The 15567-nt window shown below is 39.2% G+C and overlaps 1 protein-coding gene across 1 annotated transcript; it reads right to left on the bottom strand.

Moving 5' to 3' along the window:
• Nucleotides 1-8787: 8787 nt before the first annotated feature.
• Nucleotides 8788-14535, bottom strand: ncbp2 (nuclear cap binding protein subunit 2). Its single transcript, XM_085252487.1, has 5 exons — nucleotides 14378-14535; nucleotides 13947-14033; nucleotides 13154-13248; nucleotides 11688-11826; nucleotides 8788-9354 (listed from the first exon to the last, which is right to left on the bottom strand). Exons 1-5 carry the CDS (start codon nucleotides 14450-14452, stop codon nucleotides 9256-9258), a joined length of 495 nt encoding a protein of 164 aa, XP_085108613.1. The 5' UTR covers nucleotides 14453-14535; the 3' UTR covers nucleotides 8788-9255.
• Between the last annotated feature and the right edge of the window lie 1032 nt (nucleotides 14536-15567).

The raw sequence follows: 15567 nt of genomic DNA, 5'->3' as shown, positions 1-15567 counted from the left end.
CATATAGTGTATATACACATGCAAACTAGTGGGAAGTTTCTGTACTGTAAACCAGCTTGTAAATGAGCTGATCGATCAGAGTTAGGAAATGGACTGTGCACAACTGAAAGTGACTGAGGAAAATCTCCTGTAATTATAATTGTGTTCAATTAGCCTTAACATGATTACCAAAGGGACTAGGTGCTCTGCAATTGGAGCAAAAGAAGATCTTGCATGACAGCTTTTGACATTTGTTACACTTGTGGAAAGCGTCACTGGTATCACAGGAATGATACTGGTGTGAAAATCCTGACAGCAAGTTTGTCACTTAAAAAACACTTGACCTGTAGCTACGGAAGTCACAGGCTGCACAGGTATGAGTGCGTTCAAATTAAACTCCCCTAAGTGTTTCACTCAGCTGACATTGATCTTTAGTGAGTGAGCACGAGTAACACATGTACTGCGGCACTTTGGGAGCACAGAAGATGAGGTAAAGCTCTGGAGAAAGCTGTAGGGTATTGAGAGTGTTGTGGAGTGTGATATTAGGGCCGATGTTTCCCATCGAGAGACCGACGCCGTAACTGTTTGCAAGCATCACCAGTCCAGCAGTTATGACAGACAGGATCTCTCAGCTGGAACAAGACATAGAAAAGAATAGCAAAGACTTAGAGTTGCTGTCCAAACAGACACCTTTTTATGATCATTATTATGAGTTATGCTCAAATGAAACTACCTGATACAAGTCTTTTGTTACAGCACTGTCAACATCCAGTTTTCAACAAAGGAAAGCAAACTGCATTAACATGCATTATTCCAAATTGACAGAGATCATACTGCAACAGTGTCTTGCCATTATGCAACTAATGCACCTATTGTCAGTCCTCCATTATCACCACGAGTGTTTGTTCTAATCAGGACTCATTGTCACTGGTAACACACTCTGGAGATTAGAGTACCAGTTTAATGAACGCCTCAAATCAAGTTTCTTCTTTCTCTTTTTGGACATAAAGCAGTATGCAGAATCCTTACTTCTCCTCACCTATCCTTTAATAAACTCACTATTAAAGGAGTTATCCAAAATGAATGTAGACACATTTAGCAGTGCTTTGTCAGCCCCATCAACCCTGTGTGGGCAAAGCTTCAAAAACATGCAATTTAAGAATTCAAAAAGTTGACAGAATCACCCTGCAGGTCCATGTTTTTTACACTGGACACCATACTGTAACCAGCACTTAAAGCTGAGAGCAGCAATGAGCCAAAAATATTAATATAGCTCACACAACTGAACGACAATAATAATAATAATATAGTAATAGGATCCAATCAGCAACACTGAAAATGCTCCTAACAACCACAGAGAGGACAGCTGGCTCAAGCTTTGATCAAAAGGCTGTCACTCCGGGCCTGACACTTCACACCTTCATCCCCTTTTTAAAAAAAAATCAAAATAAGACGTCAGATGTGAGCTGAATATCATCTGGAAATGAAACTACAGGCTACGTGTCAAAATGGTGAGGTGTGGGATGTTGGAGGGGGCAATGGGAATTGTTCAAACTACATAACAACTCATACCTGCGAGCTCAAAAACAGGATGTGTATTAAGACAGTCAAGATGAGCCTACACTCCTAGTCTCTATCAGTACTACAGAACTCCGGAGGGACTAGAAACCATATATCATCAGAGATGGCGGGAAAAAGAATCCATATTATTATTATTATTATTATGATTATTATTATTATTATTATATCTTAACAGAAGTCATATTTATATATCGGCTTCATGTCTTATTGTTAGTTTTCTTTGGACATTTCTTGTTTTACTGGAGGTGTCTCATTCTATTTTAACCTCCTGATGTGAATCCTTTCCTCCTGTGCTCTGCTCTGACCTGTGCCCTGTATCCCAGTTACTCCTCATTGAGTTTATATATAGTCCTATCTTCCTTTAATCTTTGTCATAGTGTCTGCGTGTCTCCCCTGATACATTGTCCTGATGTGCTCTCTGTTTATCCTCGCTCCCTGTGATTATTTTAGACTGTGGTTTGCTCCTTTATTTGACTTTGTTATTAGAGTTTGCTGTTTTCCTAATAAAGGGTTTATTTACTATTATTTCTGTCTGTCTGGTGTTCTGCATTTGGGTCCACCTGCAACCGACAGAACGTGCTCACCCTCTAACTCAATGCTTTATCCTTCATCATCTGTTAGTGGTCATAATGTTATGCCCGATCAGTGTATATGTAATAAATCTGTTTTGTCACAGGTGATAGTGAAATTTGGTAGGTAAACTTTGGTTGGACCCTTTTTTAGCTTAAGAACTAGTGCTGAAAAGATTTCTCAAAGATTTAGTACACTGGAAAAATCCCAGTCGATGAGCAGTGCCTGAAATACTCGGACCAGCCTACCTGCCACCAACAACCATGCCACATTCAAAGTCACTTAAGTCGTTCTTTCCTCATTTTGATCCTCGGTTTAAACTTGAGCGGGTTTCTTTGAATATGATAAACATGATGAATATGATTTGACATGTGTACATTTGAGTTCAATTTCCCTACAACTGAATATCTCAGATCAATGGTGCACATCAGTGTCAGTAGGTGAGCAGTTGGTCCTTGTACAAATAAAAACTGCATGAAGTACATAAAAAACACATTTTAAGCCTTTGCGAAACATTTTTGGCCATGACTGTATTCTCCAAACCCATTTGTTATCTAATACCATGGTTAGTCTCTCATCCAAGATAAGTCTTGCCAGTGTGTAAGCCAGGAGCCATGTTTTTATTAAATATTCACTAACTATAGACTGTATAACAGGAACACAGCTGTCATTGATCATCAAATGATATGCATCTGTTAGCTTTAACCTCAGTGGCAAATATTTCCTGGAAATGGATCACAGATCTATGAACATCCATTTAAGAACATTTAAGGCTGTTAAAAAAATGAAAGTTGTATTAGCATCTGGGATGTGGCATCATGTCTGCCGGATGTCCGTATTAGTGTCGCTGTGATGTCTTCCCTGGACTTTTCCCTTTTTGTCAGTACCCAAAAACAAACACACAAAGAATAACAGTATGACCCATGTGGCTCATACCTGACACCAAAGGCCAGTACAAATACGCTCAGCAACAGACAGTCAACAACAGACAGTGCAGATATACATGAATGGTAATAAAGAAAATCATGTTTTAATATTTAAAAATCACCTTCTGATGCTTTGAGTGTCACAACAAATGAGTCACTGACTAAAAACTGTTGTATTTAAAAACACATACTTTTCTCATAGCAAGAATATGATTTCGTGGTTGGTAATAGAGCCTCTGGCTGGACCGCTACTGGATGTTAGTCGCATCTAATGTTATTTATTTCCCTGTAACTCTGGGTGATAACATTACTGGTTGCTTTTAATGTATTAAACATAGCCCCGGGCTACATTTCCCTAAAACAAGATTTCCTCCTCAGCAATTTGATTCACTCGCCTTCCCTCCTGTCTTTTCTCACTCTTCCATCTGAGCTATTTCCTCCACCCAGCACGTGTCTCTCATCTTAGTCGATTGCCACGCTGACAGATGAAAGGCTGATCTACCAAACAGACCTACTGAGTGAAGGAGTATAAATATACCTGAAGTAGATCTGCACTTGACCATTCGTGGGTCAAATGTTTCAGATTTCCTTGAACATCACATTGAAGCTACTCTCCCATCTGAAGCAAGGAAGATCTTTCATAGATCATATTAGGTTTTTTCCTCTTTCCTCTGTGTTGATTTTACAGTGTCAGCTCTAACTCCTGCCGTGTTTTTATGTCCCCAGCGTCATGCCTTTATGGTGTATCGGATGACAGATGAAACAAATTTAATGGAACCGCCGATGATGAAACACTATCCAACAGCATGTGTGAGGAAGGACAGAGGGCTTTTTAGGGCTCGACACAGAGCACCTACCTGTCATATCTGTTACAGTGATTCTTCCTCAGCGCAGTGCTGAATCAAGAGCTCACATTTACGCTGAATGTAAAGCAGGCGGCCAGATAAAGCACCTCATTTCCCGCAAACACTTCCCCTATGGCCACAAAATGTCGAACTACCATGTGCTAATTTAGCTCTTTTATGGGCACGCTGGAGCTCTCGGGTGTAGATGCATTTCCAAAGCAGCCACTGAGGAGTGAATTACTTTGCTGTAATGAGATCCCCCCTCAATAACAGGAAATCTGCATGTTTAGCCACTGAACTGTTTGAAGTGCCTGTAGCTGATATTTTCAGGCAAAAAAATAGAAAGAAAAAGAAAGAAATGGGATAAAATGACTGTTTCTTCTGACTCAGTAGAAAGGTGACGCATTTGTCCATCAGTGAGCCCAGGACAACATGTCTATATTGTGCTTAAGAGTGCTAATATGTGAAATGTTGGGCTGCTGGGTGAAAAGTAATGAGATGGTGTTTAATCTTTAATCGTGTCAATTTTACTTTCAGTGTTTTTAGGTCAAAATGGCATTGACTTTCTAAAAACATGATAATTTAACCAAGTCCTTATTTCCAAAGTTGTGATGAAATTCGTCGTAGAAATAGGCTCCAACAGTTACAGACTGAATCAGTCCATGTTTCTCTGCAGTGCTTCTCACCTGCTGTATATTCCCCGCTAATTTATATTCCCTCGAAGACTAATTATGAACTCCAAATTGTATTCTAACTGTGAAATTAATTTATTAGCTGACTCGGTCAGAAAGCATCTCACGTGAAGGCTGCTTTGTCTTCTTTCTTGGAAGATGGTATATTTAAATCAAAACATCATCTCTAATTTTCTGTATGTGGAAACAGAAAAGGAAAAGCTGTTTTATCCAAAGTTCACTTATGAGTAAATGAGTTAAGATCACCTGAGAAATGATGAAGTGTAGGTGGATGTTCCACTCACCAGATCTTAATGTTGTGTAAAAGGCATTTTTTGAGCCTCTTGATGCTATTATGCATACTAACTCTCATAACTTACAATGCACAGAACAAAAATTGGTCACATAGTATCTTCAATCCCAATGCCCCAAGTGTATAAGATCAAGCAACTAGACATGCAGCCTGTCTTTACAAACATGTGTTGCTCTCAAGTGCTCGCTGAATTCAAGTGTGTTATCTTAACAATATGTGAAATTTCTTCCCTTCTAGATATTCCATGATTAACTTGGGTTGAACTGTGGCTGTGGTGCAAGGTAGAAAGGTTGGTGGTTCGATCCCTGGCTTCTCTAGTCTGCATGCCAAAGTATCCTTGTGGAAGATAGTGAACCCAGAGTAGCTCTTAATACTTTCACTGGGAAGTGAATGTTAGATAAAAAGCACTTAGACATAGAAAAAAATGCTTATGTGAATGATGTTTTCTAAGAACCAGTACATTTGCCATAACTGAAAAATATGTGGATGCGTTTAGGAACCACAGAGACTCAGCAAATAGTGCCAGAAGATGTAATGCTACAGAGCGGGCAGGTCACTGAGACGTGTAAGTGTGTAAAAGTCGCCTCTGTTGTCGCCTCCTTTGGCATCAGCACAAAAAATATGCACGGCTTCATAGCAGGGGTTTCCATGACTGAGCAGTTCGTGCAGGTTTAATGTCTAGTAGGCCCAGTATTTCTGGCCTAAATAGTCTACCAGGATCGGTTTCACTTAACCTCCTCCTGCTATTCCCAGTCATAATCTCTGCTGGGAGGTATATTGCTGAACATTTAAAAATGACTCATCTAAAAGATGTTTCGTGAACTCTGAATGCATACTATTTTCTCAAATGTTACCGAGAGCTTCACACTGAGGTTTCCGTGAGGTTAAACTAACTTCAATTAAAAACAGACATACAGAAGACATATGTGAAAGTATGTGGACAGGGGTTTGGAAACACTTAGTGCTTAGAAAGGCTTAAAGATGAGTGAGTTTATGCTGGTTTGTTTGACTGCTTATCCATGAACCACTCTCATCATGAATTAATAACCACGCTGTCTCCCACTCCAAAGGCTGGTGTTGAGAGCTGTTGCTCTTAATTGTGATGGTGAAACATTATCTGACTTTAACTCCAACCTGCCAACGACAGGTTGTCTTAGGAATGTTCTTCTTAATGAGAAAAAAGCAGGCGACTGTGATGCATTTCAGTCCTCTCAATAACACGATGTTTAGCTAATTCTGACTATAATCTGACCCCATTAAAAATTACATGTTGAGCCTGAATGAAGCGTTTTTTAAAAGTGTGGTTACTGATAACCACCAGGCCATCATGTGCTGTGTTTTCCTGCCTGCAGGCTTGGAAGCTGCTGAGAGATGGAGGTCCACTTCAACCAGAATCAGGAGTAGGTGGAGAATTGGTTCATGTGCTGCTCGACTGAACACACTGTGGCTTCAGAGCAGAACAAGCACCACTGATGCCGGCCACATTCAAAGACACTGGAGTTGAATCCATCTGTGTGACAAGACATTCACTAAATGAAACAGTGACTTAGCCAGTCTCCAGGTACCTAAACACAACACTGAACCACAATCTAGATCGAAATGGTTAGTGCAGATGGAACTTTCAAAATAAAATACTTTAACACCTTTCATCGAGCGTGCAAAAAATGTGATATATGATGCCCAAATTATAACAAAGGTAGTTTTCATGGAAAGCATGAAAATCCACATAAGAACAGGTTCTCTGTGGTACTGAGGACAGAGTGAAAACCTTTTACAATCCATTAGTCAAGGCCAGACCTCCTTCAACTTCAAACTCCACCTGCAGCGTAACAAAAGGGCCTGAAGATACAGGTTAAAGGTGTGCAACAGAGACAAACAGGCACCTATAATTCAGTCTGATTCTACTTTTACATTTACGCTGCCACACGAAGAGTCTTTTCTATCAAATTGTCTCTTCATGCATCAGATTTCATCATTTCAAAAAAGTTTGTTCAGTAGTATTACATAGCCTATAGTTTTAGGTTGTTGTTGTTGTTTGTTTTTTGTTTACAGTATTCAATCATGTGTGGGATGGCTAGTTTCACGTTTTACATCTGGTTTAATATTTGCTTTATTTTTTAGCTTTTTTTATATTTGCATCTTAGTGTGGGGATATTATTGAAACAGAGACACCTACAACTTATAAAGTATGTGGGGCATGGGTATGCAGTTTGGGGGCCATTATACTCTTGGACCTCCTGGCACAGTTGCTGCTTATCTATGCCTGGGTCCAAATGGGTTATAAGACAACTGGTTCCTTGAGCAGCAGGGTGGCTAGCACTACTGTCTCACAGCAAGAAGGTCTTGGTCAGGTTAACTGGTGATTCTAAACTGCAATAGACCTGTCCATAGTGGGTTAACTAATCACTGCCGGAGTGTGAGGCACATCTGCCAAAAACAATCTGAGCAACTTGCTGAATACTTTTCACTTACCTCTACTCTACCTCTACTACTGATAGCAGACGCAGTGTCAGACCAAAGATGGAAATGGAGCATAATGAGTTTATAATTCTGTCTTTGCTGAGCCATTAACTGCTTTTGTCTATTTTTAGATACTCTACTCAGTACTCTACAGTCTTCCTAAGTACTCTGACAACTCCACAAATACTTCCTCCTATTGGGAATCACAGTTTTTGTTTGTTTGGGATTTTTTTTCCCGGGGAGTCCCCAGGAAGAGGCTATGAAAGTGAAAGAAAAGGGGGGGAAAGTGCAAGTACGTGTTTAAACTGTTAACTCTACGCTCTCGTCACTCTGAACAACCTAAGCTCACATGGAAATTGTATTCTTTTCAGTCTCTCTGCCCTTCATTATTTCAAGGAACTCCACCCTCCTCTTCTGCCATCTTGTGTTCATTTTCAAAACCTGCTTGAAAGGATGTGATGTAGGAACTGGTGGTGAGGGCAAAATGAGAAAGCTAATTTCTAGTATTCTGCTTTGCTAATTGCTTCATCTCCACATCTCACGTTGAGATAAGAGAGCAGCTGACTACCTATTAAAACTTGCAATATTAAAATCACAGGCAGAGTGAGGACTGTACAATCCTGAGCTTTTCAAACTGTTCCATATTTAGTTTGTATAAAAGTGTAGGGAGGTGATGGGTTTAAAGTGTATATCCAAAATGTACTATTTCTTCTCCTTTTATTGCTGGATTTCCTTTATTTTATTACGCTCATATTATGACCACCAGCCTAACATTGCGTTGGTCCCCCTTATGCTGCCCTGATGAAAGTAATATCCACATGGATGGCATGAACCAAGGTTTCCCAGCAGAACATTGTCCAATGCTACACACTGCGTACAGCCTTGCTTCACTCCCCACATGCATCAATGTGTCTTTGCCACCCATGACCCTGTTGCTGCTTCGCCATGGTTCCTTCCATAAACCACTTTTGGTAGATACTGACCGTTTCAGACCGGGAACACCCCACAAGCGATGGCACTTTTGGAGACTAAGCTAGCCGTCACAATTTGGCCCTTTTCACTAACATTGTTATTTTTGTCCATTTTTTCCTGCTTCTAACACATCAGCTTTAAGGACAAAATATTAACTTTCTTCCTAATATATCCCACCCACTGACAGGTGCCACAATGAAGAGAAGAGATATCTATATATGATAATAACAATGTATGTCTCTCATGTCTCCACACTGGAGAAGTAGCATACAGCAGACAGTAACACAAGTGGACACTTTACACAATTTGTATTTACAGCTTATTTCCATCAACTAGCATTTGTCAAACAGCCAAAATACAAAGAGGAAAAGGAATCAAACATTGCTACATTTTGTTCTTTAGCCGTATTTGAGAGAGATCGAAGATTTAAGCAAAGACCTGTTTAATCAAACAGACTCCACAAAATGACATGAACTTTCAAAAAAACAAGACTTTATTTTAAAAAGTATGCAGTTTTGGACATGGTTTCAAACATGGAACAGCAGACTACATCTTCAAAATTTCAGGTTGTTATTTGAACATGACACAGAAAATCAAGACGACAACTTTATCAGAGGGTTTCCAGCCTGCAGGAAAATCAATGGCATTTCTTTACACAGGATAATAAACATCACCAAATATCACATGTCAACCATGCAGACAGATGGCAGGTATATTAGTCGCAGAGGTGGGCAGAGCAAAAACCAAGCCTCCAAAACAAATAAATAACATCTGCTCACACCTGGATCCAGTGGTCCGAGCAGGACTGCTGCACAGGGCTTTCATGACAAAATTCAGATGATCTGTGGTAGCTTGCTGTGACCTTGTGGGAGAATTAATCCGGAGCAGGACTGACAGCTGGGACTCTGTAGTCCAGGCAGACTGCTGTGGACTTTATTCTAAAAACTATTGCGCACCTCTGTGGGTCGATGCTGCTGAGCCAGCTTACCATAACCGCCTCTCGCTGGATCATAATCCTGCCTGTACTCATCTCTCACCTACACAGTTACACACAGAAACACACAGAGAGGGGGGGGGGGAAAGGAAGAGAGTATAAATCAATCACTTGTTCAACTGAGACTAACACACTCTACCCAACCCTGTAAAATCAGCATCCAACCATTTGAGAAGCACTTCTCATCACTCCAACCTTTAACGTGACATTTGTTTAACCCTTTAAGACCTACCATAGAACCAAGTCCGCCAGAGCTTATATTATATTTTTACCTGCTGTGGAGCCATTTTTGGGAGCATTTCAAGTTGCTATACATCAATACAACCATTATAGCCCAGATTTTAATAATATGTATTCATTAAGTGCATAGTAATTACATAAATTGCAAAAAAGTGCAATAAACTACAAAAAAAATTGAAAATCGTTTTTGTTTTTTAACATATATTTCTAGTTGGAGAAATTTAAGAGGCTTATCCCTCAAAACTGTAAATACAAAAAAGTTGCACAAAATAGTTTCCCACCACAGGAAATTTATTTTGAGTGTCTTCATAGTTTTATTTTTGAAATACACCAATTTTTATACACTGCAGGAAAAACGAAAATAAATATTATACTGCAAATTTGCAATAAAGCAGCATATGCATCAAAATAAACTATTTCCAGCAGTGCAATATGAGTGCTAAGCATCCCAGAAACGACACAGAAAGTCATAAAGTCAAAGATAACTTTTAAAAAGACCAGTATAGGCTCTGAGGGCCTGATAGTAAAAAAGACTACATTTCCGCGAAAATGACGTCACTTCCGGTTTCGGGCAGGTAATGGCGGAAATGCAAAAGTTCGCGCTGACGTCTATTCCAACGTAGGAAGTGTTATGAACAGCTGATCGGATCGGCAAAGCGTGTTTCTGGAATATTATGTTTTTGTTGCTGCAAGTGCTTTTTATGCAGTTTTTGCAAAGCTTTATGTGGAAGGAAACCATGACCTAGGACAAGCTGATGGCACAAGATGTGAGTACAACTCCTCCGGTTTCATATGCAAAAAAAATTTTTGCGCTAGCTTACGTGGTTGCAGTGCTACTGGGATTTAAAAATAGTTACGAAAAACAGAGCGTGTCCGCTCCGATCGGCTGTAAAGGGTTAATGAGCTGTTCTCAATGACCAAGACTAAACTTTTACGCTCCAACACAAACATTTTCAGGAGTCATACTGCTGGGTGTTTGTAGGAAAGGAAAATCTAAACAATAATCAGGTCCTTTGCCCAATATTTGCTGCCATGTTTACGCTCCCAGAAAGCTCGACAAAATAAAACATGATTATGTTATGTTGTGTTTGTTAACAGCATAATATACCAGCTCATTTTGCTAATGCATTACTACGGTAATGCCATCTATTTAAAGGCCATGGGTATTCATGCATAATTTATTTTCTAAGTTCTAAATATCATACTGGTGTATTAAAATGCCATGATAAAGTGTATTGATTTTTTGAATGCCATTTCAGTATGTGTCATTTTTCAAATGTCATAGTATGCTGCATTTTATGTTGTTGTCCAAAATATCTGCAGTGCAGAGATTGCTGAAGTGTTCAATGATAGACAATGATCGTCATGATGATGACAATCAGGCAAAAAGCATCAGCCAAACCTGAGCTCTCAACATAATGGAAACTACTACAATCACCAATTAAGTGTCCCTACTTTGGTGAGTTCATTTATGAATTGTATGAGTAAAATACCGTATTTTCCGGACTATAAGGCACACCGGATGATAAGGCGCATTAAACGAAACAAATCTGATATGATATGGATCTGAAAAGCAGACGCAAGCATTTCTGGACTGAAGTCTGGACAAGCGGCTTGAGGCGGCTGTTGTTTTTCGGGCTATATAAATAAAATTGAATTGAAAGTTGCTGATCTGAATGTTTAGTAACAAAGTGCACCCCAGTCAAGAGGTTTAAAAACTCTTATCTCACAATCAGTAAAAAAAAAACAAAAACAAAACATAACATTAAAAACTAAACTGAAACAATATTTTTATCAAAGTGATAAAACTGCAGGTTATGCAGGGTTCGAATCACAACAGCATGATCTATTGGAGGCTGATTTCGTTCAAATAAACAAGATGAACAACTAAGTGTTTAAATTATACCAGTGAGCTGAGCTCTAAAGCCCAGATCAGAGACGTCGACAATGTTCTTTAACATTACTTTAGTCGTGGGTTAATATCTTTTTGGATTAATTCAAATACGAGTGCAGTTACTCACAGAACTAACTTTAAGCTTTGTAGTTTGCTCCAATAAAAATAAATAAATAAACCAGCAGTCGGCATCCACAGCAGGTTGCTTCCATTTATTAAAGTACTCATATCCTAACCCTCACCTGTCCTCCTGATTTTCCACGACCAAACTGTCTTCCTTCCTTGAAGCCGGCATCCCAGTCTGTCCTGATGATGCGGTCATCCAGCCGTGTGCCATTAATGAAGCGCATGGCATGCTCTGCATCTCCACGGGTGTAGTATCTGGGACAGCGTTAAGGCACAACACGTGCAATTCATGATGTTCTGGTAACTTCTGAAGGGGATTCTGAAGTAGGGGTGGGCGATAGAAACGATATAAATATGGCCAACGATAGAGATTTTGACTATACCGCTCTACCGCGATAGCGCATGTTGATGATGTCATCAAGCTGTGCCTGTTTTGGTTGAAAGCATCGCAGCGGCTTCAACCATAATCATCTGCAAATTATGCCGGGCGACAGTCATAGCAAAGAGATGAAGCACTTTTAGAATATGAGGAAAGCCAAAAACTGCCCTTCCTCCACTTCCGTAACATTGATTCATTAATGTTGAATTCTCTCGCAGCTGTTCTATTCCCATGTTGTTGCAGTATATTGATAACTAACCTCGTATTGTGGATGAATAATCTCAGTTGTTCTCCTGACTGAAGTTTGGCCCATGTATAGCATCCTGCTATGCGATTGCATTTGTCCCTGACCACCAGAATCCCTCACATTAACTTTTATCGAGTGGACAAAAGTTGGCGTTCATCCTCCAGCTTCACTGTGCTAATGTTATGCTAACATAGCTGTGTCGCTAGCAATCACGTAGCACAACATTATATACCAGGTAGTCCAACTTCAGTAACCCTGTAAACGCCACTGCTGTTTAGTTTTCTGTCTTCATTTATGTTGGAAGTGGTAGCAGAGCTGTACGTTTTAATTAGTTTCAAAAATCTCTCAGTCAGAACATGGTATGAAATGTTTAGGTGTAAACTAGCGAGCTAACTTCCTGTTAACTTGTAACTCCGTTAAATGTAATAAATTCTGTTTTCATGGATGCCTGGATGTTAAACTTAATTGTTACACCTGGTAAAGCAGCAACGCTGATGATTTTATTAAAGATGAAAGAATTTAGATCGTTTTTAACTCTGTGTTCATTTGACTTTGGGAGCTGAAGGGGACGGAGTTTTGGACCCAGATTACTCTGCGAAGCTCCTCACTATGGCAGCCGTAATGCTCTGACAATCCATCAAGCAGTGCGGCTTACCAAAGTTGCACTAAAACATTTTTTAACAGATTTCTGCACGCCAAAATCAGTTCGAGGTCAGTAGGTCATACATAAGGCACACTCTCGATTTTTGAGAAAATTAAAGGATTTTACGTGTGCCTTATAGTGTGGAAAATACGTTATACAGAAGAAAATAATATATCGCGATATATATCGTTACCACACGTGCTAAAATTATACCGTGATATGGATTTTAGGCCATATCGCCCAGCGCTATTCTGAAGGCAGTCAAATTACTGACAGTTTCTTTTAGCATGAATTAAATATTTTTGAAGGATACTCGACAAAGCAGAACCCACAAGCAGTCTTCTTGATTTTGTCCAGGCCAATGATGATACGCTTGACATCTCCACTTTTAGAAAACAGCTCATGTACCTGTTCACAGTGGCAAAAAAAGTTAGAAAACTTGAGAAAATTTAACAAAATATCTTCTGTAAATTTTCCAACTCTGGGACTTCTCTTATGATAAACTATCAGAAAAATCAACACTGAAAATATGTCTATTATGTGTTTTTTGACATATATTTTATGTGCGACACATTGACGTTCAGTTTTTTTCCATCAAATTTTCCAACCCTTGAACACAAAGACAGCTTGAGTGCAGTACTGCTGAAAGTGTCAAGCTGCTGTGAAGCTCAAAACAGCTAAAATGCCACTCTTTACATGACTTTTGTCAGGCACACAACATGGCTCACTCATCCATTCATACAAGCACTTTCTATCGCACAGTCACACACAATTGGGGAAAGCAACTTGGGGCTCAGCATCTTGCCCAAGGATACTTAGGAAAACCAACAATCTTCCAATTAGTAGATAACCTGCTCCATATAAACACTTGAAGCTTATGTGTAATGCCAGTGGTGTTTTGCTGGCATAACTATAGGACAATATTTGACTAACTATATTTGTTTTGAAGACAGATCACATGCACTGTTTTATAAATGAGTCTCCTAATGTATTAATAGCTCAGTCAGCAATTTTCCCCATCATATTGGTCTCTTTGAAGAAGAAATTCAGCAACTTTCCAATAAAGCCGAGTTATTACTTTAACTGGTGAAGGTTTTGTGTCTTACCTGCTCCTCGGTGGTGTAGAAGGAGAGGTTGCCCACATACAAAGTGTTGCTCTGCTTCAGAAGCTTCTCCTGATCATAGCGATTACCCTAAAAGCACAAGCAACGTTACAAATGTTTAAAAAAAATTGCTCTCAATAAGTTGACATTATAGCGTTCAAACGACCTGTGTTGAAGCAAGGAGTTAAGTTATAAGTTAGCCACGCTTTAGTCCCAACGAAGCATCATAAAACAACATCAGGAGTTTTTAAGGCCAGGTTAAAATACAGAGATGTGTTTTGCTGTTCTGTTTGTTCCCGAGTCACCTCCACCTCCACTACACAGCACCGCTCGCCTTTGTTGTTTGCTAACAGTTAGCTAAAAGACACATTACATTTACATTCCCGTAAATTACGATAAGTCACCGCCTTCCTAAAGACCACTTCCTCATTTACCTTAAAGTGTTGGTCTCTGTATTGGCTAATGTCAATGTAAGAATCACTGTTTAGCGCATTTAGTTTAACAGACATCGTGGAAAAAATCGCAGTGAGGCGCTTTGCTGCTCTTCAAATAGGAGCATGCCGGAAAAGCGATGATGTTGCTTCCGTTTCATGTGTCCGTCCTTTGAATAAGTCCGGGTACAGCAACTTCTATATCAGGTTAATGGCGCCGCCTGTTGGTATCACTGACTGTAGAAAACACATAACAGTGATTTGTACAGTCATCGGTTGATATTCAATCATTGGCAAAATACAGTCACTGTTACCAGCAGGCAGACTGTCTGTGACAGTTTAAAGACCTATTTGCATAAATCATAAAACCCCAAAACCTTAAAAACAGATGTTAAAAAATGTTAATTACGCATCAAAATACTATTTTGAGTCCTGTTTCTATTACACAAGTGCAAGGGCATAATCACGCATGAGCTTCAACTATTTTTTTTAAATAATACTAAAAATATGTTTTTTAACGAAAGGTCACAGTACCTCAAAGTCAACAAAAATAAATAAATAAAAATAAAACAACAAACTTGGCTTTTATTCCCAAAATACAGATTTTTTTATTCATTAATATTACAGTTTTAAAAGTTTGTCGTTTCTTGTATCCAAACTGGACACAAAAAGACTGAAAGCTTGCTACTGTTAAACTGAGTCGTAGTCACATGACTGCTGGAGCTGTGTGAGATGTGGTGCCACGCTGATGGCTACTGCACTTTTATTATTATTGGCTACTAAAGGATCAGTGCCCCTCTTTTCCTTCGTTCTTCTTCTGCTATTTTTTAAATAGTTTATTTTGTTAATATTTTACTGTTTTATATATGTTATATATGTTGAGAAAATGTGTCTGTGTGTGGGGGGGATTAATTTACTTTAATCTTATGCTTAACAAAAAGTTATTATTAATTAATGAAGCTGAGCTCTCTTAGGCAAACTAGTCTCCAGGCTCCGTAACAGACATTTAGAGCTCTTTTTTGGATGTTGGCTGCCTTTTACTTGTCTGTGAAGATGATTCAACACCACTTCAGTAATGTTGAGGCCTGGGCTCTGATGAGGTAAATACATGACAGACAGTCTTCCATTTTGGGTCTTTCTAGTTTCAATTAGAAGAGTGAAAACAAAATTTGCATTTTTGCAACAGGATGCTA

The sequence above is a fragment of the Mchenga conophoros genome, linkage group LG17, assembly GCF_057382185.1.
Source record: "Mchenga conophoros isolate Kocher_MC1m ecotype Shallow Benthic linkage group LG17, M_conophoros_male_GT1.1, whole genome shotgun sequence".
In the NCBI taxonomy this organism is placed as follows: domain Eukaryota; kingdom Metazoa; phylum Chordata; class Actinopteri; order Cichliformes; family Cichlidae; genus Mchenga; species Mchenga conophoros.
This window is presented reverse-complemented; position numbering and strand designations above follow the sequence as displayed.